This window comes from Astatotilapia calliptera, chromosome 8, assembly GCF_900246225.1.
Source record: "Astatotilapia calliptera chromosome 8, fAstCal1.2, whole genome shotgun sequence".
Taxonomy (NCBI): domain Eukaryota; kingdom Metazoa; phylum Chordata; class Actinopteri; order Cichliformes; family Cichlidae; genus Astatotilapia; species Astatotilapia calliptera.
In genome coordinates, this window is record NC_039309.1 from 24,859,548 (window position 1) to 24,886,822 (window position 27,275).

The 27,275-nt window shown below is 41.2% G+C and overlaps 1 protein-coding gene across 7 annotated transcripts in view; it reads left to right on the forward strand.

Annotated features, from left to right (window-relative positions):
• Nucleotides 1–27,275, forward strand: part of ryr2a (ryanodine receptor 2a (cardiac)) — a 301,573-nt gene that overhangs the window by 169,759 nt on the left and 104,539 nt on the right. For 4 of the 7 annotated variants that reach the window (XM_026177557.1, XM_026177560.1, XM_026177562.1 and 1 more), the window contains exons 50-66: nt 30–141; nt 708–828; nt 933–1,102; nt 1,507–1,727; nt 1,888–1,978; nt 7,624–7,764; nt 8,340–8,503; nt 16,630–16,708; nt 17,156–17,245; nt 18,268–18,405; nt 18,512–18,589; nt 18,705–18,780; nt 22,028–22,151; nt 22,380–22,495; nt 25,378–25,442; nt 26,174–26,295; nt 26,517–26,566. In XM_026177557.1, coding sequence (XP_026033342.1) covers nt 30–141; nt 708–828; nt 933–1,102; nt 1,507–1,727; nt 1,888–1,978; nt 7,624–7,764; nt 8,340–8,503; nt 16,630–16,708; nt 17,156–17,245; nt 18,268–18,405; nt 18,512–18,589; nt 18,705–18,780; nt 22,028–22,151; nt 22,380–22,495; nt 25,378–25,442; nt 26,174–26,295; nt 26,517–26,566 — 1,958 coding nt within the window. The remainder of the gene's footprint in view (nt 1–29; nt 142–707; nt 829–932; nt 1,103–1,506; nt 1,728–1,887; nt 1,979–7,623; nt 7,765–8,339; nt 8,504–16,629; nt 16,709–17,155; nt 17,246–18,267; nt 18,406–18,511; nt 18,590–18,704; nt 18,781–22,027; nt 22,152–22,379; nt 22,496–25,377; nt 25,443–26,173; nt 26,296–26,516; nt 26,567–27,275) is intronic. The other 3 variants (XM_026177558.1, XM_026177563.1, XM_026177561.1) reach the window with 2 other exon arrangements.

Consider the following 27,275-nt stretch of genomic DNA (forward strand, 5'->3'; position numbering starts at 1 on the left):
TTAATATGAGAGTGTGTCTCTGTGTGTAGCAGTGACATGCCAGGGGAAGAGGAAGATGATACAATTCACATGGGAAATGCCATCATGACCTTCTACTCTGCTCTCATTGACCTGCTGGGCCGCTGTGCTCCAGAGATGCATGTGAGTTACTTTGTACTGCACACGTGCGTTTGTTCAGCTGTCTCTGTTTTGTCTTTGTCGTCCTCGTCAGTGACCTGTTTATACAGGGTCCTATCTCCAATTAGAGCACCTGACTGGAAAATGCCTTAGGAAATGTTTGAGGAGAGAAGTTTTCTCCCGACTTCATTTGCATCGTGTCTGAATAGCTGACTGTGTTCACAAACAGATTAAAAGTGTGCTCGACGTGTCTCTTTAGTGAGCAGAATGTGTTTTCAAAGCCTCTTTTGAGTAGTTGTTGTTTGCAGATATTGCATGCACAAAGACTTTTAGATTGCCCGGAAGCAAGAATTCCCGTAGCTTTATCCTCTATGTCTCAGACAACAGCTCACAGCTAAGAGGGGTTTGGGACTGAGCTTGTTTTAATATTTTGGATTATTGAGTCACTGATAGTGAGAGTTGTCGCTGGTCTTACGGGCTCCGTGCTGGCTGGCCTTCAAGTGGAGTACCAGCGATTCAAAATGCACAACTCCTACATGCAGCCTTACGTATATAGTGCACTCACTTAAGCCCTACCTCTTTTCTATTAGCTGATCCATGCTGGTAAAGGTGAAGCTATCCGTATCAGAGCGATTTTGAGGTCTCTTATTCCTATTGAAGACTTGGTGGGAGTCATCAGTATTTCATTCTCTATGCCTAACCTGGCTAAAGGTAAGAAAGTCATCTGACATGATGACATCTAATCCAGTAATAACAGTAACTGATCCTGTAATATCAGCAATCAAGAATTGAATTGTGTTTGCGTGCATGTACAGATGGGTTGGTTGTGGAGCCAGACATGTCAGCAGGTTTCTGCCCAGACCACAAAGCAGCCATGGTGCTGTTCCTGGACCGTGTCTATGGTATAGAAGACCAGAATTTTCTTCTCCACCTTCTGGAGGTTGGGTTCTTACCAGACCTGAGGTCTGCCGCCTCTCTGGACACCGTAAGTTTCTGTCTGTGTGTATATTTCTTTCTCTTCAGGAACAGAAATACAGATTTGACAAAAGGTAAACTAACAAGGAGTCATGACTGAACCACACACAAAAAACACAGCAATAAACAAGGAAACCAACAACAGAAGGATAAATGTCAACACAACAGAAAATAGAACCAAAATACAAAGTTAATCACTACTAAAAAACAGAAGAACTCCAGAAAACTCAAAGCCCATCGGTCCAAGGCCCAGGGAACACGACACTTAGCCTTTGATATTGTTTCTTACTGGCACAACTACGCACTTTATTCACTGTGTATAGTATTCCCCCAGAGGTATAAAAACATATGTACATGCCACACGTGTAGTTTCTCTATTACGTTGTTATTGTTTCTCTCTATTCTTTGTGTTAGGTTGCTCTGAGTGCCACAGACATGGCACTGGCGCTCAACAGGTATCTGTGTACAGCAGTGCTGCCTCTCCTGACTAAATGTGCGCCGCTGTTTGCGGGGACGGAGCCGTTCGCCTCACTAATTGACTCGCTGCTTCATACGGTTTATCGCCTGTCCAAAGGCTGCTGCCTCACCAAAGCTCAGAGGGACTCCATAGAGGAGTGTCTGCTTGCTGTTTGTGGGTAAGATGAAGACATACATGCACATATGAGTCAACCTTTAATGAGTATTTAGCATTTAGTCTACCCTTTTTTAAAAACACATGCTATAGATCGTATTTGATTGTATTCTTGATCAGCGATGGTACATTCCACTAACGTATGGAATCCTCTTAATGTACAGTAAGCTAAGGCCTTCAATGATGCAGCACCTACTCAGGAGGCTGGTGTTTGATGTTCCTCTACTTAATGAGCACACCAAGATGCCTCTGAAGGTGAGAAACAAAGTCGGAAACAAAGTTTGCATGTATAGGAACCAGTGTTCAGGTTGTTGTCTAAAAATGCAATCTATTACATCTTACTTGTGAGTTTTTGTTTTTAATAGTTATGCTACTTAATTACTCCCCTAAGAATGCAATTACTACTCATTACATTACATTTTCAGTACTCTATAACATGGCCAAAGATGCATTGTGTTAAATATCAACACTTCACCGCGTTCTTTTGATTCCTCAGAGGCATCTGATGGAAGACAAAACACTGCTCAGTAGATCCTTTCACACTTTATTGTCTCACAAAATTACTTCTAGAAGCGAGATGCGTCCTGCATGACACAGTGCCGCTGTTGCGGCTCAACCAACGGCCACGGCAGGCTAAACACGAGGACACAGATGACGCGCAACAATAGACACATAAAATACACTTCTGTACCATTTACTCCTTTTATTCCACGTGCAACTGTCCAATATACAAATCAGCGCCTGGGAGTAACTATTAAACAAATGCACAGACTGCACAAACAAATAACTGCTACTCACAAAGACCTGCACTAACTACTATGCCAAACTACAACTTGGCCTATGGCATCAATTAGTGCATAAATATACATAAACCATCAAGTTACAGTTAAAATACATCAAAATCATTCAAGCTGCGCTCAACAGAAAGTTTTGCCTCATGCTCACCCTACCTTTCTGCTCATCAACATCAAGAGGTGAGTGCAACCACATTTATCATCTACCACACCCATGAGACACGCCCCACACCCGTGCACCAATACAGTGAGTCCATTTAAACCAACCCACTTAATCAAAAAAGGAACAACTCATATGGCTCCTACAGCCGCCGATCTCAAAATGGTGACGCACACTTAACAGTTTTATTATTATTTATTTGGGGTTCAGGGGGGTTGGGAAGCTCATCTTGTAACCGGAAGGTTGCCGGTTCGATCCCCAGCTCTGTCTGTCTTTGTCGTTGTGTCCTTGGGCAAGACACTTCACCTACCGCCTACTGGTGTTGGCCAGATGGGCCGATGGTGCGATATGGCAGCCTCGCTTCTGTCAGTCTGCCCCAGGGCAGCTGTGGCTACACCTGTAGCTGCCTCCACCAGTGTGTGAATGAATAGTGGAATTGTAAAGCGCTTTGACGGTCTCGAAAAGCGCTATATAAATGCAATCCATTATTATTACCAGCTCTCTCATTCTAGTCAAAACAACCATGTTTCAGTAACTTTCCACTAGAGGATGGTTCCCTGTTATCTACTTTCAGGGCGTGTCCACTTAATAAATTCAAATCAAATTCAAATTTTATTTGTCACGTACACAGTCATACACAGTACGATATGTAGTGAAATGCTTGGACAACTGCTCGTGACCTAAAGAGAACAAAAAAGGAAAAGGCTATGAATAAGATAGGAAATAAATATGAAAAATTAAAAAGGGTAAATTTAACTAGGAAGGAATAAAATATAAATTAAGGTTAAAAATGAAATAACTGTACAACACAAATTAGAATGAAGGGTAAATTTAACTGGGAAGAATAAGATAAAATATATAAATTAAAGTTGAAAATAAAATAACTGTACAACAAAATACACAATACACAGTATAGAACTATATAAGAATGTATGAAGAAATCTAAATATAAATAAATATATACACAATAACAGCAGCTGTACAAGTATTAACCGGAAATGAAGAATATAGTGACCAGTGTTGTGCAAAACCAAAGTCCAGAAAGTCCAGTGTGTGTGTAAGAACCATATGTGTGGGTCAGTACTGTGTGGTGGTGTGATTGAGAGACCATATCGCCTGCGGGAAGAAGCTCCTCCTCAGTCTCTCTGTGTTGGTCTTCAGGGAGCGGAATCGCTTTCCTGACCTCAGCAGAGAGAACAGTCTGTTGTTGGGATGGCTGAGGTCCTTCACGATCTTCCTGGCCTTGGTCCGGCACCGCCTGCTGTAGATTGAGTGCAGGTCAGGGAGCTCGGAGCGGATGGTGCGCTCAGCTGACCGCACAACCCTCTGTAGAGCTCGTCTGTCCTGCATGGTGCTGTTCCCGAACCAGGTTAAGATGTTTCCCGCCAGGATGCTCTCTATGGTGCACGAGTAAAAGTTCCTGAGCACCTTGGAGGGCAGTTGGAAGTCTCTCAAGCGTCTGAGGTGGTAGAGACGCTGACGGGCCTTTTTCACCACGGTGTTGATGTGACAGGACCATGACAGGTCCTGCGTGATGTGAACTCCGAGGTATTTGAAGCTGTCCACTCTCTCCACTGGGCACTCGTTGATGACGGGGGTCTGGTAGTTCCTCTCCTGCTTAGTGCTGAAGTCCACTATCAGCTCCTTTGTCTTACTGACGTTTAGAAGGAGGTTGTTCCTCTGGCACCAGTTCTCCAGATTCCTAATCTCCTTCAGGTAGGCCGTCTCGTTGTTATCAGAGATCAGGCCCACCACGACGGTGTCGTCAGCAAACTTGATGATGGTGGTGGAGCTGGTAGTGGCCACACAGTCATATGTGTACAAAGAGTACAGCAGGGGGCTCAGAACACACCCCTGGGGGGCTCCAGTGCTGACAGTGGTGGAGGCTGAGACATGTCCGCCCATCCTTACTGCCTGTGGTCTGCCAGTTAGGAAGTTGGAGATCCACTGACACATAGATGAGCTGAGTCCCAGATGCTCCAGCTTGGTGGTGAGTGTGGAGGGAATTATGGTGTTAAATGCAGAGCTGTAGTCTATGAAGCGCATTTTAACATAATTCCCCCTTCTAGTGTCCAAGTGAGTGAGTGATGTGTGGAGGAGATGAGAGATGGCATCGTCTGTGGAACGATTTGGACGGTAAGCGAACTGTAGTGGGTCCAGTGTGTCTGGTAGTGAAGAAATGATGAAGTCTCTGACCAGGCGTTCAAAGCACTTCATCACTACTGAGGTGAGGGCTACAGGGCGATAGTCATTGAGAGAAGCAGGGTGGGGTTTCTTCGGGACAGGAACAATGATGGACTCTTTGAAGCATGTGGGGATCACCGACTGAGATAAAGAGATGTTGAATATCTCAGTGAACACAGGAGCTAGCTGGTATGCGCAGTCTCTGAGGATACGACCTGGGATGCCGTCTGGTCCTGCTGCTTTCCTGGTGTTCACTCTCTTGAAGGCTCTCCTTACTTCATGCTCGGAGATGACGAGCACGTTTCCGGTGCTGGCAGTATCTTCCTGTCTGCAGCCGTTAGCGCCGCTAACACCAGCATTGTTGGAGACCTTAGCTGCAGCCTCGAAGCGAGCATAGAAAGTGTTCAGCTCGTCTGCCAGAGTCACGGCCGCGTTCGTCATACCGGTTGTTGGTGTTTTATAGTCCGTTATTGTCCTTAGTCCCCGCCACAGGCTCCTAGAGTCACTCTGTTGGAGTTGTGACTCTAGTTTCCTCCCGTAGCGCTGCTTCGCCTCTTTCACCGCCCTCCGCACGTTATATGACGCGGCTTTGTACGGGTCCATGTCCCCCGTCATGAGTCCCGTGTTGTAGGCAGCGGTGCGGGATCTCAGAGCGTCGCGGATGGTTTTATCCACCCACGGCTTCTGGTTGGGAAACGTTGTGATAGTCTTTGTCTCCACGGTATCATCCGCTAGTTTCCCGATGAATCCCACAACCGCTTCCGTAAACACGTTGACATCATCGTCGGAGCTGTTTCTGAACATGCCCCAGTCTGCGTCATCGAGTGCGTCCTGTAACGCGGCCACCGATTGATCCGTCCAGCGCGCGACCTTCCTCTGAACCGGAACTTCCTGTTTCAGCCTTTGTTTGTATTTTGGCATGAGGAAGATGGCGGCGTGATCAGATTTGCCAAACGGGGGGCGGGATTGTGCCTTGTAGCCGTCCTTGACCGTAGTGTAGCAGTGGTCCAGTGTCCTTTCACCTCTGGTGGGGCAGGTGATGTGTTGATAAAAGTTCGGCGCTGCGCGTTTGAGGTTGGCGCTATTAAAGTCCCCCGTCACAATAAGCTCAGCGTCCCGGTGTTGTGTCTGGTGCTGTGTGAGTGCCTCATGCAGCTCGCATAAGGCGGTGACCGTGTCCGCTTGTGGTGGAATATAAACGAATATAAATATAAACGAATATAAATACTACACTAAATGGTTATATGGCATTTTAGTTAATATAAAGCATAGAATTGAGGCACTTGTGCTTTGCTATTACCATACATGAGTTATTGTGTAGAGGTTTGGGGAAATACATATAAAAGTAATACTCAGACTATAATCATAATGCAGAAAAGGGCCATTAGGGTATAGGGCTCACACAAACGCACTCTTTATTAGGACGCAAGCTATAAAATTCCAGGATCTGGTGAAGTTTAAAACAGTGCAAATAATATATAAGGCAAGGAAAGGGATGCTCCCAATCGAAATAAGTAAATGGTTCTTAGAAAGAGAAGGGAGGTATTTAAAATTACAAAGAGTAAGAACAACATTGAAAAGGATGTCTATTTCAATAGCGGGAGTTAAATTCTGGAATGAGTTAAAAGAAGAAATAAAGGTCAGCAGTGATATAAACCAGTTTAAAATAAAACTCAAAAAAGAAATATTAAATAAGTATAAGAATGAAGAAAATGCAATTAACCCAAGACAGCAGTCAAACTCATGTTTATTTTCTTCTGCAAATTAGCAAATCTAAATATAGTTTTAGTTGAACATGAGAAAATATTTTTTGTGATGTTATGTTCTAAGTTGAAGGCGGTGTATACGTTTTTGTTGTTCAAATTTAGATGATGAGGATGTAAACCTGAGGGGGTGGGGCTAAATAAGTATATACTTCTGCCTACTCCTTTTCAAACAACTGCATGGAATGATTTCATGAAACGCTGGTGAATGTATATGTTTGAAATAAAAAAGAACTGAACTGAACTTCAGATAATTACACATAATTACCATTCAACTGTGTGTATCTTTTTACATGCAGTGGGGAACATTCATCAATATGCCAAAAGGTTGATTCAGTTCATCTTCATGCACAGCTGACTGCAGGTTTCCCCAACATTATAAACAGTACATTTGCACAATGACTGAAACTAGCACCACTGAAGGGACAATGGGCTGGGAGGTCAGTTCCTTGATCCTTAATATGCAAATTCTCACAGAGAGTTGGGAATGGCTGCAATCACAGCATTGTAAGATGGCCAGAGATGTACCCTTAGGCCCCCTCCTCGATTTAGAGATGGTCTTTCCCTTTTCATGTAAATGACCTCCTTGACTGGTCATTGTTCATTCAGTGGTGCTAGTTTCAGTCATTATGCAAATGTTTATAAGGTTGGGGAAACCTACAGTCAGCTGAGACTGAAGACGTCACTTGGATGATGTTTCTCCCACTGAAAACGCACAGATGAAACATAGAAATGTTCTTACCCAGTGCAAAAAAACAAATGCACACACCAAATTACCATTAGATTTATAAAATATGCGCACTAGCCCTTTGTGGAAAAACTGTAAAATCCGTGAAGCACAAATAACAGTATAATTGTATGGTTAGTAACTAATGTTGTTACTGATTAAGTGCATTAAGTTGTTATGGGAAAATATGATTGAATTACAGTAACACCTTACTTACTCATTTGGCTTCAGTCATATATTGACTGGTAATTAATGTGCTTTTGACTTCTCAGCTGTTGACCAATCACTACGAGCGTTGCTGGAAGTACTACTGTTTGGCTGGAGGTTGGGGCAATTTTGGAGTAGCGTCAGATGAAGAGCTGCACCTCTCTAGGAAAATGTTCTGGGGAATATTTGATGCCCTGTCCCACAAGGTGAGGCTCATCTAGTGGTAGCTCAAAGAATGCACACGGGTCGCACTTCTATGGACAAGCATAACAAGGCCGTTACTCCCACTCACTCTTCTCCAAGTTATACCGTCATTGCCTACTACCAGCAACACGATAGTCCCTAGATGGTGCGTACACCACCCAATGATTCCAAAAGAATGTTGGGCCTCTCATTATGCACATTAGCAAAAAACACCAATCAGGACCAAAAGGTGCAGGGAAGCATCCCGCTCATCCTCCAAGTAAAGCCCATTGGGAAAGAGGAGGCAGGGAGCAAGGGAGACCAGTATACCCACTCCTGCCCGTCTCTTCTCCCTATGTTTCTCTAATCTTCGCTGGATAGATTTGTGCCTTTTGTTTGGACACACTGTTTAATAAAACTCATAATTTATCTGCTGTGCCTGGAATTCTCTATTTCAACCCTCACTTCACCCTCATGACAGATTCTGAATATTCCCCAAGTTTATTTGCTTTAAACAAATGATAAACAGACAGCCTTCAATGTTCACAATAATGTCTGAAGCAACACACTTACATACTGTGTATGTGTTGTAATGTAGCAGTACGACCAGGAGCTATTTAAACTGGCGCTGCCATGTCTTAGTGCTGTGGCTGGAGCTCTTCCTCCAGAGTATATGGAGTCCAACTACATGGCCATGATGGAGAAACAGTCATCTATGGACTCAGAAGGAAACTTCACACCACAGCCTGCAGACACCACCAAGTATGTACATCTTTTTCTTCTTTGTAACATGTTTACTTGTTTGGCTTACAGTCAGGTTAGAATGCTTTGCACAATGATACAATGATATGTCTTGTTGTTTTGCCTCTGTATACCAACATGGTGGATTTTAAATCAAACAATCATTATGATATAATTGAAGCAGGGGGTTAACAAAAGTATTGCATTAACTGTTCAAAGCCATTTTATGCAGATTCCCCCATTTTTAAAGGTGCATAAATGCTCTTCTACTCTGAATAATCCACTTCAAACTCGCTCACACACACACATTATTTATCTAACATTCTTTATTTAAGAAACACATACATGCTTACACTTAACTAGGATTCAGTATCCTCCCCCAGGCACATGTCAACATCCAAATATGAGGAGCCAGGGATTGATTTGAGTAGCAAACTTGCATTTGGTGATAACAGGGACTCTTTGTAATTTCTAAACCGGCAGTGCCCAAGTTAGTATTAAGAGTGAATAAGCTACCAAACAGGACTTCAGGTTGAAAAACTAAAATAAACATATGAGAGAGATTGGAAGAATTTTAGAAGTGGCAAAAAAGAAGGAATTCACTGGTTAGCTCAGCAGCACCAAATGTCTACGATCACAGAATTCTTTTCTGGGTTAGGACAACAACCCTCCTCAACATCTGGCCAAGCCTCAAACACGTGAGGTACAGATACAGCCACTTAAAATAACCACCTCATTCCTGACAGGACAATGACAGATACCTGGTGGATTCCTGCCTGATGGCCGGTTGATCCGTGACTGTAATGATATTCCCCGCCTGTGACGTGTACAATGCGAACAGGAACAGGTTAACGCTCCCAAGCAGCATTTATAAAAAACAGTGTAATGTCTTGTGCATCATCCAGGGGGCGCAGTGCTAATGGAAGTCCATTCATTTACAGAGGTTGTGCACACTGAATAAGCAAGATACAAAGCAAAAAGTGATGCTTGCATTCTTGGGTTATTCCTCAGTAATGTTACTGGACATGAAAGCATGGCACGACAATGTCTTTTTTTAATTAAAACATGAAAATCACATTTTAAGCAGAAGTTGATGATTGGTTTGTCCTGTAAGAGAAAAGTATATTTTTAGAGATACAAAAGGTCAGACAGAGAGCACCATGACAGCAGTAACAATGTAATGATGCTTTTAATGATGAAATATGTCGGGCTCTGGTCTAAATTTATAGGTGTCAGTGAAACACTACTGTACTGCAGGAGAGGGACCAGAGCATCTACTGTACATGTGTGGGCATTCCAGCCATGCCAGTTACTGTATGCATTGGCTTTGCTAATAAACGAACAGTCATAGCGCCATCACAGATAGTTACGTTTGGCAGTACTGGTGAAATCACATTTGTCTGACTCCTCTTATAACATTACCCTGTGAAATGGACACTCCAAATGCAAGGCTGTCCCTCAAAAAAGTGTCTGACCTTTCAGTTACTAAATCAATGCAGTAGTTCGTGTTAAATTTTAATTTAAACATGCCCCAACTGCACAACAATATGTATGTGTGTGTGCTGTCTGCCAGAAATATTTGGCACTTTATTTTAATTTTTCTGATGATTAAATAAGGTCAGTGAACTGCTGCTGAAGGAGAGAACCACGAGGGTCTGGCACTGTGCTTAAAACTATTGGTAATTCCCGCCAGTTAAACTTTCCCAATAAATGAACAGTCATAATGGTAATGATCACAGTCCTGGCTGCTTATTCAAGCTGTCTGTCACTAATCTTGGTATTTCACCTTTGCAATTCATGTCAATACTCTGGTTCAAAAAATTTTGCAGTCAATAAATGCTACACGTCCCACAAATAAGTGTCCAACCTGCATCATGTATTTATTTAGTTATAGGTGGGAAAACTCCACCTGCTACAGGTAGGACAGAATTAACAGTTATTAGTGTTCAAACTGGTCTTAATGAGCGATTATACAAACAGCGTTTCCAGCGCCCACAGATAACAACAACTCTGCCATCAGGAGATTATTAACAGCTGATACTTATTTTATACTTTTCCATATCTTTCTTGGGATTGTGCAATCAAAGCTTCATCATCATATGACCCTCAACCTGAATGTAGAGAATAAACCACAATTTATTGGAAAGAACTGTCGGAATCCTGACAACGACTAAATAAATAAATAAACACTTTAATAACACAATTTGTTAAATATGTTACTTAGATCTCTTAAGAGTAGTTTTACTAATAATGTATGGATCGCATCATTTTAAAATGCAGCAAGTTGCCTGCTGTGAACCACCTTTATTTTCTCTCCGTCCGCGCTCTGTGCATCTCTGATAAATTGTTGCAGGGCTTTTACAGACAGGTAAGAGAGGGCAGTGGATTCTTTTGTCACACATTAGGTTCAAACAGTTCTCCGACCCCCCACAGAAGGCCAACAACTTCCAAACCCCAGCCCAGGTATCCTCTCTATGCTGTCTTTAACACTTGTAAATGGTATTTCAGGAATCACTGACAGGAAGTTTTTACAGAACGCTGTTGTAAAAACAGTCACTGTCTTTGTATTTTCCCCAACCCCCATCTCTGCCTGTCTGTACATCTTAATGAATGTCATTAATGTGTTTTCTCTTTTAATAAAAATAATTACAGAAGAACTTTTAGTTTTTACATTACTGTTAAAATCCCATTTTTAAAAGTATGCAGTTGAGAGTTTGTTACTAAAACTGGTGTTTTAGTAACAGACCTGCGTTTGCAGACCTGCAAACATTGTGAGATCATGTTGAATTCATAACAGCGTGTAACTTATAAATATCCAGAAGCAATTTTCACCTGATGGAATGATCAAGTCAGAATATGCCTGTTCAGTTTATTTAGGCTGCTCAGTCCAGAAACAGTTTTCAGCACAGAGGTGCATTCATGAAAACTCCGTCTTTTTTTTTTAATCTTGGGAGAGCACGTGCTCTCCTCCTCGAAACAAATCGAAGGTTTCAAAGGAAACAACAAAAACTGATTATCAAGTAGGAAAGCCTTAAATTCATGGAATTCACATAGTAGCACAGACTGTTTGTTTTTGATAGTCTTCTAATGTCCACTATGAGGTTTCTTCATTTTTTTGTTCACATTTCTAAAGACATAGCCCAGCACAAACAGCTGATACGTTGCACACCTGCACATCTGTCAAGTTGACAGTGGTTGAATACACTTTCATTGAAAGAACATTCCCCTCTAAAGTATGAAGACAGGACTTAAAATGATTCAAAAAGCCAATGTCCAAAGAACAAACACCTTCAAAGTTGTTCTTTGAAGCCTTCAGGAGAACTTAAAAAAGGAACAATTAGGTGAAAGTCTGGCCTCTTATGTAAAATATGGCTCAAGACTTTTGCACAATTTAAGAGATTAAAGAAATCTAAAGAATAAATCAAAATATTAAGTTGCATTCTAACAGAAAATAAAAATGAATAACAATGCTATTCATTCAAACAGGTCTGAAGAAGTAACAACCCAGCCAACAACAGGCTAAATGAAGTTTTACCAGTTTCAGAAGTAACCTCCACATCTGGGTTGGGATCTATGAGGAAGCTTGTGTGCAAGAATATTATTTTTCTGTATTTATTTTCTTTTAAATTGTTTCTACTAGATTAGATTGAAATGGAAGAACGAACGGATGTTTACAGGAAATAGTTTTGGTGATTTGCAGTGTCAAATGACTGAATGGTCAAACCAACTGTAAAGTTTGATCCATGTATTTAACATTTTCAAAACTGAACTTTAAGTTTTTACTATCATTTGAAATCAACAAACATACAGGAAAAATGTTTTTGATTTATCATGAAGGCAAGCAACTGAAGAGGTTAACAAACATACAGGCATCATGGAAAGAATGTGAAATTCAACTGAGTTTTATTTAAGGCAAGGCAAGGCAAGGCAAGGCAAAGGCAAGGCAAGGCAAGGCAAGGCAAGGCAAGGCAGGCAGGCAAGGCAAGGCAAGGCAAGGGCAAGGCAAGGGCAAGGCAAGGCAAGGCAAGGCAAGTTTTTTGTATAGCACAATTCAACAACAAGGTGATTCAAAAGTGCTTTACCAGAGACATTAGAAACGAAGAACAAAAAAAGCATGATTTAGGGGCAAGGGAAGCTCAGTAGGTAGAGTGGTTGCCCCCATGATCGGCAAGGTCGGGGGTTCGATTCCCCTTAACAGCACCCTGAGGTACCCCCTGAGCAAGGTACCGTCCCTACCCACACTGCTCCCCCGGGCGCCCAATGGCTGCCCACTGCTTTCACTGAGTGGAATGGGTAAATGCAGGAGAGCAATTTCCCCCGGGGCCTCAATAAAGTACAATAATGTACACACTTTCTTTAAAATCTGAATAAAACAAGGCAAATACAACCTAACTAACTAATTAACAAACAAACAAACAACAGATATATAAATCAGAACAGTAGATAAAATCAGTAGTTAAATGTAAGTTTTGAAATTTAAGCTTAAAGTGTGGATTTGGTGCTTTATTCAAATGGAGCTGAGAACAGGTGAGTCTTCAACCTGGATTTAAATAAACTGAGTGTTTCAGCTGATCTGAGGCTTTCTGGGAGTTTGTTCCAGATATAAGGAGCATAAAAGCTGAATGCAGCTTCTCCGTGTCTGATTCTGACTCTGGGAACTGATAAAAGACCGGATCCAGATGACCTGAGGGATCTGGATGGTTCATACTGGGTCAGGAGGTCACTGATGTATTTTGGTCCTAAACCATTCAGAGCTTTATAGACCAGCATCAGAACTTTAAAGTCTATCCTCTGACGGACAGGCAGCCAGTGTAAGGACCTCAGAGCTGGACTGATGTGGTCCACTTTTTTGGTCTTAGTGAGGACTCGAGCAGCAGAGTTCTGAATGAGCTGTAGTTGTCTGACTGATTTTTTAGGTAGACCTGTAAAGATGCTGTTACAGTAATCAAGCCTACTAAAGATGAATGCATGGACTAGTTTTTCCAGGTCCTGTTGAGACATCAGATCTTTTATCCTTGATATATTCTTGAGGTGATAGTAAGCTGACTTTGTTATTGTCTTAATGTGTTTTTCTAAGTTTAGGTCTGCATCCATCACTACACCCAAATTTCTCGCCTGGTTTGTGGTTTTTAGATGTATAGATTGAAGTTCTCTGGTGACCTGTAATCGTTTTTCTTTGGCGCCAAAGACTATTACCTCAGTTTTGTTTTTGTTTAGCTGGAGAAAATTGTGGCACAACCAGTCATTGATTTCCTCAATGCATTTACCAAGAGCCTGTACAGGGCCTCGGTCTCCTGGTGACATTGTGATATATATTTGTGTGTCATCTGCATAGCTGTGATAGTTTATTTTGTTGTTGTTTATAATCTGTGCCAGTGGGAGCATGTAAATGTTAAACAGAAGGGGTCCCAAGATGGAACCTTGGGGAACTCCACATGTGATACTTGTCTGCTCAGATGTGAAGTTACCTATTGATACAAAGTATTTCCTGTTTTCTAAGTATGATTTGAACCAGTTTAGTACAGTTCCTGAAAGACCTGCCCAGTTCTCCAGTCGTTTGAGTAATATGTTGTGGTCAACTGTATCAAATGCTGTACTGAGATCCAGTAAAACTAGGACTGACATTTTTCCGCTGTCTGTATTCAGACATATGTCATTAAACACTTTGGTCAGAGCGGTTTCAGTGCTGTGGTTCTGTCTAAAACCTGACTGGAAGGCATCGTAGCAATTATTCTGTTTTAAGAAGTAACTGAGCTGTTGGGAAACTGCTTTTTCAATGATCTTACTTAAAAACGGGAGATTTGAGATCGGCCTGTAGTTGTTCATTTGTGTCTTGTCAAGATTGTCCTTTTTCAGTATAGGTTTGATTACAGCAGTTTTTAGTGATTCTGGAAACACACCTGATAATAAAGAAAAGTTGACGATCTGTAACAGGTCTGACTCTAAAGTCTTTGAGACCTTTTTGAAAAAACTTGTTGGCAGGACATCTAAACAGCAGGAGGAGGAGTTCAGTTGACCTAAGATGTCCTCCAGGTCTTTGCTGTTAATAGGTTGAAACTGTTTCATGGTGTTTAAACAGTTTTTTGGTGGACACAGTACATATCCTGGATCTGCTGTTGATGTACCAGTTGCTTGTCTAATTTTTTGGATTTTTTCAGTGAAGAATTTGGCAAAGTCATTGCAGGCCATGGTCGAATGAAGTTCAGCTGCCACTGACACAGGAGGGTTTGTTAGCCTGTCAACTGTAGAAAATAAGACCCGAGCATTATGGCTGTTTTTAGTGATGATGTCAGAGAAGTAGGACCTCCTTGCACTCCTCAGTTGTAAATTATAATTGTGAAGTTTCTCTTTATAAATGTCATAATGAACCTGGAGGTTTGTTTTTCTCCATCTGCGCTCAGCTTTCCTACACTCTCTTTTTTCATTTTTCACCAGTGTGGAGTTTCTCCATGGAGACTTCTTCCTTCCAGAGATAACCTTCACCTTAATGGGAGCAATAGTGTCCATTACATTTAACATGTTAGCATTGAAGCTATTGACGAGCTCATTGACTGACCCTCTGGACAGGTCAGGTGTTAATGGGAAGACCTGGTTAAAAATTGCACTACTGTGTTCAGTTATACACCGTTTTGTGATCACTGTTGTTGATATATTTGTGTGGGCTGAGATTTTACTTTCAAAGAACACAGTAATGATCAGACAGGCCCACATCAGACACAGTAACCTTTGAAATGCTCAGGCTCTTGGAGATCAGTAGGTCAAGAGTGTGTCCTCTATTATGTGTGGCCTCTGTTACATGCTGAATCAGCCCAAAGTTGCCCAGAGTGTTACTCAGGTCTTTAGTCCCTTTGTCCTGAGGGTTGTCCACATGAATGTTAAAATCCCCAGCAATAATTACACAGTCAAAATCAACACAGATCACAGACAGCAGTTCACTGAGGTCATTAAAAAAGTCTGTGCAGTATTTGGGAGGCCTGTAAACATTAAGAAACACAACTTTGGATGGGGCCTTCAGCTGTAAAGCCACATATTCAAAAGACTGAAAACTTCCAGGAGATGCTGCTTACATTGAAATGATTCATTAAATAAGACAGCAACCCCTCCTCCTCTCCTGCTCGCCCTGACCTCACTGATAAAACTGTAGTTAGGAGGGGTCGTCTCGATGAGAACAGCTCCACTGTTACTTTGGTCCAACCAAGTTTCATTTAAAAACATAAAATCAAGGCTGTGCTCAGTGATTAAATCATTAATTAAAAATGTTTTCCCAGCTAGAGATCTAATGTTTAATAAAGCCAACTTAAGTGTTTTAGAGGCATTACTTGTCCCCTCGTGTTTGGGAGCAGTCTGTGGCACACAAGGTATGTTTACTATATTTAAAGATCTTTTAGAGTGCAGCTCTCTGTGTTTTGACCAGGCCACATGTCTCCTGTCACCTAAAAGTACAGAAATTTTAAAACCTTCTAGTAAACAGGGTCCCAGCTTCTCCTGGGAAAAGTCATCACTGCCATAATCCTCACAGCCCGGACCCTCCACACATCACGCATCAGACTGCGGAGACAGGGCATGAAGAGGAACTAAGGGGGGCGGGGCTGGGCAATGTGACTTTGATTGCTCTGTTGAGGGTGGGGCTCGATGGCGAACCTTTGGCCGCTCTGGTGGGGGGTTTATGGGGGACAAAAAGGGATTGGGACGGGGGGTAGATCTGAGCCCAGCATTGACCCGCTCCATCATCTCCTCATCTCCACCTTAATAGCTCCAAATCAAAGTAGTGGCCTTAATGTGCTTCATATTATAAAGCAGTGTCCTAGGCAGTGTTATGGTACGTGTATGGACTGGTCTCAGCTGGCTCACTGGTGCTAACCGATAGTTAAGTGATAGTGCAGCGTTGACTGCTGAGAGATAAATTCCTAAGTGTACAGTCTGGCGATTAACACATTTGAAATAATAAAAAAAGTTATGAGCATAACTGTATATTTATTTGTATTTATATTTCAGTCTTTGATGCAGGACTCCATAATGCTCCACTGGAGTGCCTTCAGTCATTTCCTGGCACTGGACACTGACACAAATCCAGATGCAGATTTCTATTTTCTCATCTCTGTATTTCTGTTTCTAATGCAGTGGTTTGTTTTTTCTCGCTTTGACAGTGTGACTGTTCCAGAGAAACTGGATTGTTTTATAACCAGATATGCGGAGCACATCCATGAGAAGTGGTGTATAGAAAAGGTATGTATGATTTTTATTCTTGTTCTGTGTTTCCTGATCATACTGTTTTTCCCCTCACCATGACGACAAAAACAGTGTGGTACATCAACAGTCTTTCACAGTCACTGATAACAAATGCACCCAATGATTACACATAGAAGAACACACCCCACAGCTATAATATATAAAACATTCTGTTACATATGTATGCTGTTTGGCAAACTTTATGGTATACTATACTTTAAGCCAATGATTGACATAAATGTCAATATACCAGCTTATTCTGCTGATACTTTTTTAGAGAAAGAAATATTTCCTGTAAACTTTGAATAACATTGAGGGGAAAATGTTTGTGTGCTTTTTAAAAATTTCGTAGTGTTTCTTGTTGTCATCACGAAATGTAGCAAAATAGAACTGCTTTTGGTTGCTGTAAAATCTGATCTGTAAATGTGAACTTATATTCTGTAGTTTTCCAATGGCTGGTCATATGGAGACCAGATGTGTGAAATCAGCAAGAGCCATCCACTCCTGAAACCATACAAAAGCCTGTCTGAAAAGGTAGTCTGCATGCAGACATCTTTCTGTGGAAGTTGGGAGCTTTCTATATTTTACAAAAGATTTGTATAGTTTGTGTGAGTGCTACATTTGGGTCAGTGATAGCTTAGTAATGATGAAAAACAGCATGGCATGAATCTGTATTGAATCACAGGTAGCTCTCCTGGCTGGACAGCTACCTGTGTTTACAGTTTGCTGAAATACTACACCAAACTCATACCTGAAAACTGAATGAGTCAGTTTTTACTCCTTAGCAGTAAAAGGCTGATGGGGTGTTGTCGTCACCCTGGTGGCTGAGCGTGAACACCTACGTTTGTGAATGCAGTAACTCAGAAACGTAGGAGCCTCTAATTGATACCACAGGTAAAGATGTGAGATGAGTTTGAATCTCACTGACCTCACGGTCAGAGGTTAAGTTTTCTGAAATTGATACTACAGGTGCATTTACTAAAAATGTCAGAGGAGATAAAATCTCAGTGACCTCGACCTCAAGGTCAAAGTGAGTTTTCTGAAATTGTTGTGAATGAGGTGATGTAGGATTTTGAAATGATACCATCGGTATATCTGCTAAAAGGCTGAGGGGTGCCACTTTTCTCTTCTCCTTCTTTTAGATAAACTTTAGATATTTATTTACATACACTTCATCTCCATTGTGTTATATAATATTTGTTGCAAAAGAGAAACGTATCAGTTTTATTATTTAATAATTACAGCGGCTTGCAAAAGTATTCAGCCCCTTGAACTTTTCCACATTTTGTCACAATTCCAGGTGAAAGACCAACACAGGGTGGTGCACACGTGAGAAGTGGAACGAAAAACAAACATGATTCCAAACATTTGTTACAAATAAATAACTGCAAAGTAATCAAATGAGATTTACTAATTGAATGAATGGAAATGTATCAGCTGATGTGGGCACAGACATGTGAGCAAATGATCCTGCAGAAGATCATGTGTTGGTGTGTCTGAGTTCATGCTTTGTTCGGGTTTTGCAGTACATCTGAAAGCAAACTGTGACTTTGCAGGATAAAGAGACATACTGCTGGCCCATCAGAGAGTCTCTGAAGACCATGCTTTCATGGGGTTGGAGCATTGACAGGATCAGAGAGGGAGACTCTGTCAACCTTCACAACAAGCCCAGAAGGATATCACAGGCCAGTCAGGTGTATATGAACACCACCCATTCTTACATTTGTTCCCGAGGTACTTATTATGGATCAAAGGGAAAGGTGACATCATATATAATGCTGTGTGTTCAATCTCCAACAGCTTTCTTTTGAAGGAGCTTCAGCTTTCAGTCCAAGACCCACTGATATGAGTAATGTGACATTGTCCAGAGACTTGCAGGTAAATTATTCACAAGAACACAATGCATGCAAAGCCAGATTACTCATGGGAGCTGATAATGCAGATTGATTGATGGATGAATTGATCAGTGCATGTCAAACATTTACTTCTCCAGTCAATGGCAGAGCTGCTTGCAGAGAATTATCATAATATCTGGTCCAGGAAAAAGAAACTGGAGCTGGAAGCCAGAGGTAAATCTTACACAGCAAACACACACACAGGGTGTTCCTTGTTTCTCTGCCATCACAAACAGATAACACAGAAAGCTTGACTTCTTTTTTATGCATAGCCTGTAAAAATAAAACAGATGGAATTCTGCGAAGTGCTGTTTAGAAGATCAATACCATTTCCCCACACCTCTGCTTTACAGTTGCTGTTATAGCAACTTTACCCAACCCTTTGATTTTTGTTGCATATTAACTGAAGTGCCGTACAGTCATTTTGGCATGGCAGTTTCTCTGTTAGAAGCTTGTCCATTTTGGTGTTTTGTTATTAATTATTTTATTTTTTGCTTTTAAATTAAACACAGCATGCTTGTACAGATTCAACTGAGGACATTTACTACATTTAGCATTTGTGAACTTATAAGCATGAAAAAAGAAAAAGAAGGAGAAAAAAAGAAGAAGAAAAGATTATAACAATATTAACTAAATAAAGAGTAAAATAAAATAAGAAAATTCACGCGGGGTGTGAGGCATGAATTATGATCAGTTAATTTTTAAGAATTCTAGAAATGGCTGCCAAATCGTACAAAAACTCGCCAGTTTCCCCTCTCTATCAAATCTTATCTGCTCCACCCGGGCCACAGACACCATCTCATTAAGCCACCTGTTAAAAGACGGGGCCGAAGAAGACCGCCACTGTAAAAGAATAAGTTTCTTTGCAGCCAGCACACCCACTGTAATTAAGGAAAAAGATTCGATTGATGCAAATGATCCAAGTATAGCCAGTGTACCATCAAGTGGTACTTTTTTCCCAAATTGGTTTGAAAACCACGTAAAAATCTGGCTCCAAAAAGCTTTCAAGACAGGGCAATGCCGAAATAGATGTGCAAGGGAACCTTCACCGATATTACATCTGTCACATAAGGGGGATACAGAATTATAGATCCGGTTAAGTTTAAGTTTAGAAAAGTGTAATCTGTGAATGACTTTAAACTGGATTACTTTATATCTGGCGTTTACTGAGCCTTTCTGAATGTTGGACAAACAGTTTGACCGTTGGTCCTCAGACAGGAACACCGAGGTCTCCAGCCCGTGTATTCTTAATTCCATCAGAATCAGCTGGGATTGTAAAGCACTTCACAAACTGAGATATCAGATGTTTAAAATCTGCTTTCCGAATTATATCAGTAAGACTTAGTGGCTTCAGTGGAAAGTCTGAAAAGTTTCGTTGAACAAAATTCCTTATTTGAAGATAACGAAAAAAATATGATTGAGGTAACTGAAACTTCTGTTGAAGTTGAAGGAAAGACATGAATCTGTCATCTATATATATATGAGTCCTCAATGCATTTCAGTCCCTTTCCCCCCCATTCTAAAAACACCCTCTCCATTTTACCTGGTTTAAACACGTAGTTATGTATTATTGGTATTCTTACTGAGAAGTCCGGTAGTTTAAGAGATTTCCTAATTTGACTTAATATCTTTAAGGAGTGTTTAACAACAAAATTACGACTGATCGAATTAATAGAAGAACCCATGTTAGAAAACAATAAGCCCGGTAATGAGGCTTCAGATATTGTTGCTGCCTCTGCCTGGAGCCAGACAGGAAGCTTATAACAATAATCAGTAGGCGAACCCCACTGCCAGTGCAATAGAGCTCTTGAATTTGCTGCCCAGTAATAATGTCTAAACACAGGGAGACCCAACCCCCCACTGGAAGTATTTTTTTGAAGATGAGCCTTGGATATCTGAGGGGGTTTTCCTGCCCAGATGAAAGAAAGAATCAATGAATCAAGCTGCTTAAAACATTTAAGTGGCAAATAAATATGAGGGTTTTGAAAAAGATATAAAAATCGTGGCAAAGACACCATTCTAACTGAATTTATTCGACCAATCAGAGACAGAGGAAGCAGTTTCCATTTTCTAATATCGTCTTTGAGCTTGTCCAGCATTTCCAAGAAATTCGATTTATAGAGGAGTTTGGGATTTTTAGAGATCTTAAGGCCAAGATAGGTAAAAGATGTAGTCACTAATTTGAATGGGAGAGAGCTGAGAAACTTTGGGCATAGATTATCTGTTATTGGCATAAATTCAGATTTGTCCCAATTGATCATATATCCTGATAATTTCACAAAGTGTTTAATGCAATTTAAAAGATTAGGGGATGAAATTTCTGGTTCGGAAAGGCAGATGAGTAAATCATCTGCATACATATTAACAAGACTTTCAACATTCCCAAATTTAACTCCCTGTATACCAGGGTGGTTTCTTATGTTAATGGCAAGGGGCTCCAGAGCTATATCAAAAAGAAGCGGTGAGAGGGGATCCCCCTGTCTCACTCCACGTTAATTGAAAGGGGGAGGATTTATCTGCGTTGGTGAGAATGCAGGACACAGATAAATCATTTTAATCAATCCCTAAAATATTCCCCAAAACCAAATTGTTTTAGAGTCTCAAATATATAAGACCGTTCAATCTGATCAAACGCTTTTTGAGCATCCAGAGAAAGTACTGCTGTTTTAGCCTCTTTTCCATAACCTGAGTAAATTGTATTTAATAATAAATGGACATTATTAAATGACCATCTACCAGGAGTAAATCCTGTTTGATTAGGATGTATAATTGTTGAAACATGTTTGCTCAATCTTGTAGCTGAGGCTTTGGTTATGATTTTGTGATCACAATTTAAAAGAGCAACGGGTCTATAATGTGCTGGGTCGCCTTCCTCCTCTCCAGTTTTGTGAAGCAAACAAATATTTGCCTCGTAAAGTGAAGTTGGTAACCTTTTATTTTTAACAGAGTCATTTATCATCCTGAGCATGAGAGGAGTAATTTTATTTTGGAAGGCTTTATAGAATTCATTACCGAATCCATCCGGGGCAGCTGTCTTTCCAAGTGGTAAGGCTTGGATTGTTCCTAAAAGATGGTTTTCGGAGACAGGGGAATCAATTTCATCTCTCAGGGCTTCATCTAATTGGGGAATAGATAATTGATCGAAGAAGTTGCTAAAATCACTTTGAGAGGGTTTAATTTTACTAGAATACAGATCTTTATAGAATTTAGTAAAACAAGTATTAATTTCCTTTGGATTGGTACTTACTTTACCAGATTTTATTATCACTTTTTGAATTGCATTTTGGTGTTTTGAATAGATGAAAATTCGATCTCAAAGTTGTGATGGACCACCAGTAACCTGGTAGATGTTAAGATGTCACATAGTTAAGTGCTGCCACAGTCTGTTATCTTTCTTCTCTGCCCTGCTGCTCTGTTCCAGGTGGAGGAAACCACCCACTGCTGGTTCCTTACGACACACTGACTGCCAAAGAAAAATCCAAAGACAGAGAAAAAGCACAAGATATCCTTAAGTTCCTCCAAATCAATGGTTACATTGTGTCCAGGTTGGTCCAACTATATTTGAAACAGTTTGTCTTTGGCGTTTGTTTTGAGATTAGAAGATCAATTTCATAAAAGTTCAATTTTTCTAAAACGTCTAACTCAGAAAATACAACATTAGTGTGTGTAGCACAGCGCTGGAGTGTGGGTTTGATTTAACTTAGCAAAAGCAGTGTACAACACAAGTTGTAGAAATGCAAATAAAAGGAGAACATCCTTTGTGCTGATTCCAGAGGTGTGCAGTCACAGGAGCTGGACACTCCTGCCATAGAGAAACGATTTGCCTACACCTTTCTCCAGCAGATCATCACCTACGTGGACCAGGCACACCAACACATGATGGAGTTTGGTAAGAATCTTCTCATGCCTGTAAGAGCCACTTGTTTACATCACCAACCTGGTTGTTGTGCATGATACAACAACCATGATACTTTTGCCTCATTTGGTGAAACAAGTTTGTCGTCTTCTTTTAGCAGGAACGTTTTTTGTTTTTTCCATATTTTGCTAAGTACAATGCTTTGAGGAAGGTTGTGGAAGTAGCTCTCTCTTTAGATACTAAATTGTCACTGGAGGCTAAAACAGTCTTGGGGTCTTGCTCTGAGACATTCCCAGATTTTTCTCTTTTGTTTTTCACACTAGGAAACGTGAAGGCATGGTGTTGTTATAGCACTGATATAGCAATATGACACTTTTTTTATTTGGAGTTTTCACCTGGTTAGATGCAGGGCTGGGTTTTGTATGCAGACAGAGTTGCAACCTGTTTGTAAGGTGGTAAGTAATCTATAAGACAGTGGACCCGCAGGGCAGGGATAGCTCAGTAGGTAGAGTGGTTGCCCCATGATCGGAAGGTCGGGGGTTCAATTCCCCTTTAACAGCTACCCTGAGGTACCCCTGAGCAAGGTACCATCCCTACACACTGCTCCCCGGGCGCCCAATGGCTGCCCACTGCTTCACTGAGTGAATGGGTTAAATGCAGAGAGCAATTTCCCCACGGGGCTCAATAAAGTACATGACAAGACGGTGGTATGCTGAAGATTTCTCTACATTTTTCCTCCCTGTCCAGGATGTTACATCCTCATCACTGAAAGAGTGTCCACTGGCCTGTAGGTGTAAATAGGCTGCAGAGTCCTGGCCTGACGAGGTGGCTCTGCTGTGTTGTGCCATCCACTTATCCAGAGGTTGTTTTGTTTCCCCGGCAATCCTCCTGCACTTAACAGCGTACACTATATTACTCTGTTTGTGTCGGGGGACCCGATCCCTGGGGTGGAACAATTTTTGGTGCAGCGTCTTTTGGGATTTAAAAGCCACAGAAAGTCTGTGTTTAGAAAAACTGCATCTCAGCTGTTCCGATACTCCTGACATCTGAGGACTCACTAAAGGTTTTCGTCTCAGGCAGCCGTTGTCCTTCTCTCCTGGATCAACTGGAGCAAGTTCTTTCCCAGCTGGGATAACCACATTTTCTTGATGTGATGTTGTTCTGCTTCCCTGGCTGCTGTGTCAGTGGGGTTGATGTTTGCTCTGTGTTGTAGTTTCCTGATGACGCCCAGTTTGTGCTCCAGTGGATGATGAGAGTCAAACCTTAGATACTGATCCGTATGCGTAGGTTTACGGTACACATCAGCTTTCAGATGTCCCCCGTTACTGATGGAAATCTCACAGTCTAAGAAGGCTAACCTGCCACTTTTCATATCCTCCCTCGTGAACTTGAGTGGACTGTGGTACGTCCTGAGATTTGATTTTCATCCAGATTTGTCATCCACAGACCTCAACCAATGACTTGGTGGTGTTCCAGGGTAGGATAGCAAATCCCTCTTTTCCACATCTTCCATATAAAAGTTGGTCACAACGGGTGAAACAGGGGAACCCATGGCACACCCATGTTTCTGCCTGTAGTACTGACACTTGCATATAAAATGGGTGGAATTAATACACAGTTCCAAAAGCAAACATACTTGGTTGGTGCTGAGAGTGACCCTGTTGCTGAGGTTGGGGTCAATCTCTTACAAACTACCTCCACTGCTTCAGTGGCTGGAACACAACTAAAGAGAGACGTAACCTTATATGAGACCATTGGTTTATCTGCCCAAACCAGTGTTCCTCCAGGGAGGTCAAGGAGGCCATTCACAAAAAGGAAAGACCGTCTCTGAATCCAGGAGGAAGCCTAAGGGTACATCTTTCACCATCTTAGAATACTGTGATTGCAGCCATTCTCCAACTCTCTGTGAATGGTACTCATGGCCATTGATCATTTGCATATTAATGACCATGAAACTGACCTCACAACCCATTGTTAGTCAGTGGTGCTAGTGTCAGTCATTATGCATATCTACTGTTTAAAAGGTTGGGAAACCTGCAGTAAGTTGAACCTGACGACGTCACTTGGATGAAATGTTTCTCCCTCTGAAAACCTCCAGATGAACAAAATCAACTTTACATGGATGACTGCACATGCATCAGTACACTGTGTGGTGTAGTTTCTCAAGCTGTTGTCACAGTCACAGTCAAGCTGGGGATGTTTGTCAGATGTGTGGGGATCAGATCTTCAGAGTTCACTTGGAGGGAAGAATGGTAGAAAGGCAAAATCACAGAAGGTAGTGAGGGTGTGTGGATGAGGCACCACTGGACTGGGAACTAAACCTGCTGAACCAGTTGAAGAAATTGGTTTAGTGTTCATTTCTGAATTTAATTCATAACATGATTATAGAATTCTCAGATTTCTCTTATGTCCTGTTACCTGACTGTTCATTGGACTCCTTATGCGACCCAGTGGTAAAAAGTCTAGAAACACCTCTGTGTGGCTCAGAGGTAGAGTGGCTTGTCTACTTCTCTCCTCCAGTTCTTATTAAGTGTCCCTGAACATAATACTGAACCCCAAATCCACCCATCAGTTTGCATGTGTGTGCTACAGAAAAGGGTTAAAGTATAGTGAGGATAGCACTTAATGAATGTGTTCATGTGTAAGTAAAGTAAACTTAAATACCAGTCGAGTCCTGTTAGTCCCTCGGATTTCAAGCTCGTGGCTACACAGCTGTGGCGGCTCGCACAGTAGAGTTTAGCCTTTTTCTGTGGCTCAGAGGAATTTCAAATACTATGCAAGATAATGCAAATGTAAAAAAAAAGAAAAGAAAAATATTATTATTTAGTGAACTGTTTGCATAAAAAAAAAAAGTTTTTATATTTTCCACACCTTAAATTCATCAGCCCATACTCACTGTATTCTGTCTGCTGTAGATGTGGGAACACGACCAAAGGGAGAGAAGATTCCTCATGAGCAGCAGATCAAGTTCTTTGGAAAGGTGATGAAATCTTTTTTGACTAGACACTTATTTTTCTTGTTTTGTTTTATTAAGTTTATATATCAGATTTAGTTTTTTGTAATCAGCAACAGAATTCAAAATTAAGTTATCAGGTTGACTAAAACTGCAAATAATTATGATCTCTTCTTCCAAATTGACACAGAGCAGAATAAGCATTTGACTGACTCAAAGCAAAATGTGTAAATTTCAGGCTTTTCCTGGTTTGTGCCTGTTCAAAATCCTCTGTAATGGTTAGCTAAAGAGGCACAGTGACAGCACAGTGAAGGCATGGACACAGTTTTTGATGATGTGACGTTGTATCTGTAGCGCAGAATTTTAGGGGATGAGCAATGAACATAAAAATCATTAGTTACTAAATTTGTGGCAGGTAATTTACTGAAAAGTGTGCTAATAATTAACTCAAAAAAAGAATAACGATGGGCGGTGAGGGATGAGGAAGTGTGAATAGTGCTGCGGTTTGTGGGGGGGCTGGCGACGGCTGTCGGGCCGGGCATGAAAATGAGAACAGCAGGAGAAGGGGTTTTTTATAGCCTGAGGCCAGAGGGGGCGTGAAGGAGGAGTGGTCCCGCTCCTGAAATTCAGAGGATATCTCCACTTAGTTTGGCACCTGATAATGCTCAAAGTGTTCCGTGTATAGAAAGTTATGTATTTTATTAAAACTGAAAATCAATATGATTGACAAGCTCTGAGGCTTCATGTCTCACTCCTAGGTCGTCCTGCCGTTGGTGGATCAGTACTTTAAAAACCACAGGCTGTACTTCTTGTCCACGGCCATCCATCCCATCAGCAGTGGTGGCCATGCCTCTAACAAGGAGAAGGAAATGGTGACCAGGTGAGCATGGCCAGCATTACAACAACAGTAAAAAGTCAGGCATATTGTTGAAAGGAATAAAACATGAGAATGTCTTATTGCCTAAATATTGAATGTCTGGTCCTATGGGCTCTTTCCTCTGTGTTCCTCTCATTTGATTGCCTCACACTTTTGTCTTCCTCTTTTGTCTTCCTCTTCTTCCATTCTGCCTCTTCTTCTCATCTTCCATTAAATCTTTTCAGTCTTTTCTGCAAACTGGGAGTTCTTGTCAGACATAGGATATCCTTGTTTGGTAAGGACAGTGTAAACATTCGAGTTAACTCCCTAAAGATAAAATATTTGATTTTTAAGCCAATTTTCTTAAAAGATGGAAAACTGCAACTGTGTTCATTAGCTTGCTGTCTGTTTCCCTGTTTTTGATGGCACGTTGTGGTTTATCCTGGCATGTTACCAACACATTTCGACTTTTTGAACAGTGGAAACATTTGCAAGAGTTTATTTTCACTATGCAGCCTTGTGAAAAACTAAGTACACCCCATGATTCAGTTAACTGGAAAAACACCTTTAGCAGCATTGCTGTAGTTTTGGTTTTCTATGTGAGTTTTTCAGTCTCTCATGTTGTTGTGAAAGAGTTCTGGCCCAGTCTCCTTTACAATGTTGTGTCAATTCTTTAAGATTTGCAGGTATTTCTTCATGAATAGCTGTCTCAAGATCTTGCCACAGGGTTTCAATTGGGTTCATGTTTGGCACCTTGATTGTTTTCTTTTCAGCAATTCTGTTGTATTTGTGGGCCAAGCTTTAGCAGTCAGACCAAAGGCTTCACATATGAGTCCAGAATACTTAGATATGCAGAGAGGTTCATTGTCAGTTCAGTGACTGCGAGGTGCCCAGCTCCTGTGGCTGCAATACAAGCCCATCACCAATCCCAGAAGTCTCGTGACATCTTTGCTCTTTGTATTCTTTGTTCAGATTGAACTTTACCTAAACCTAAAACATGTTGT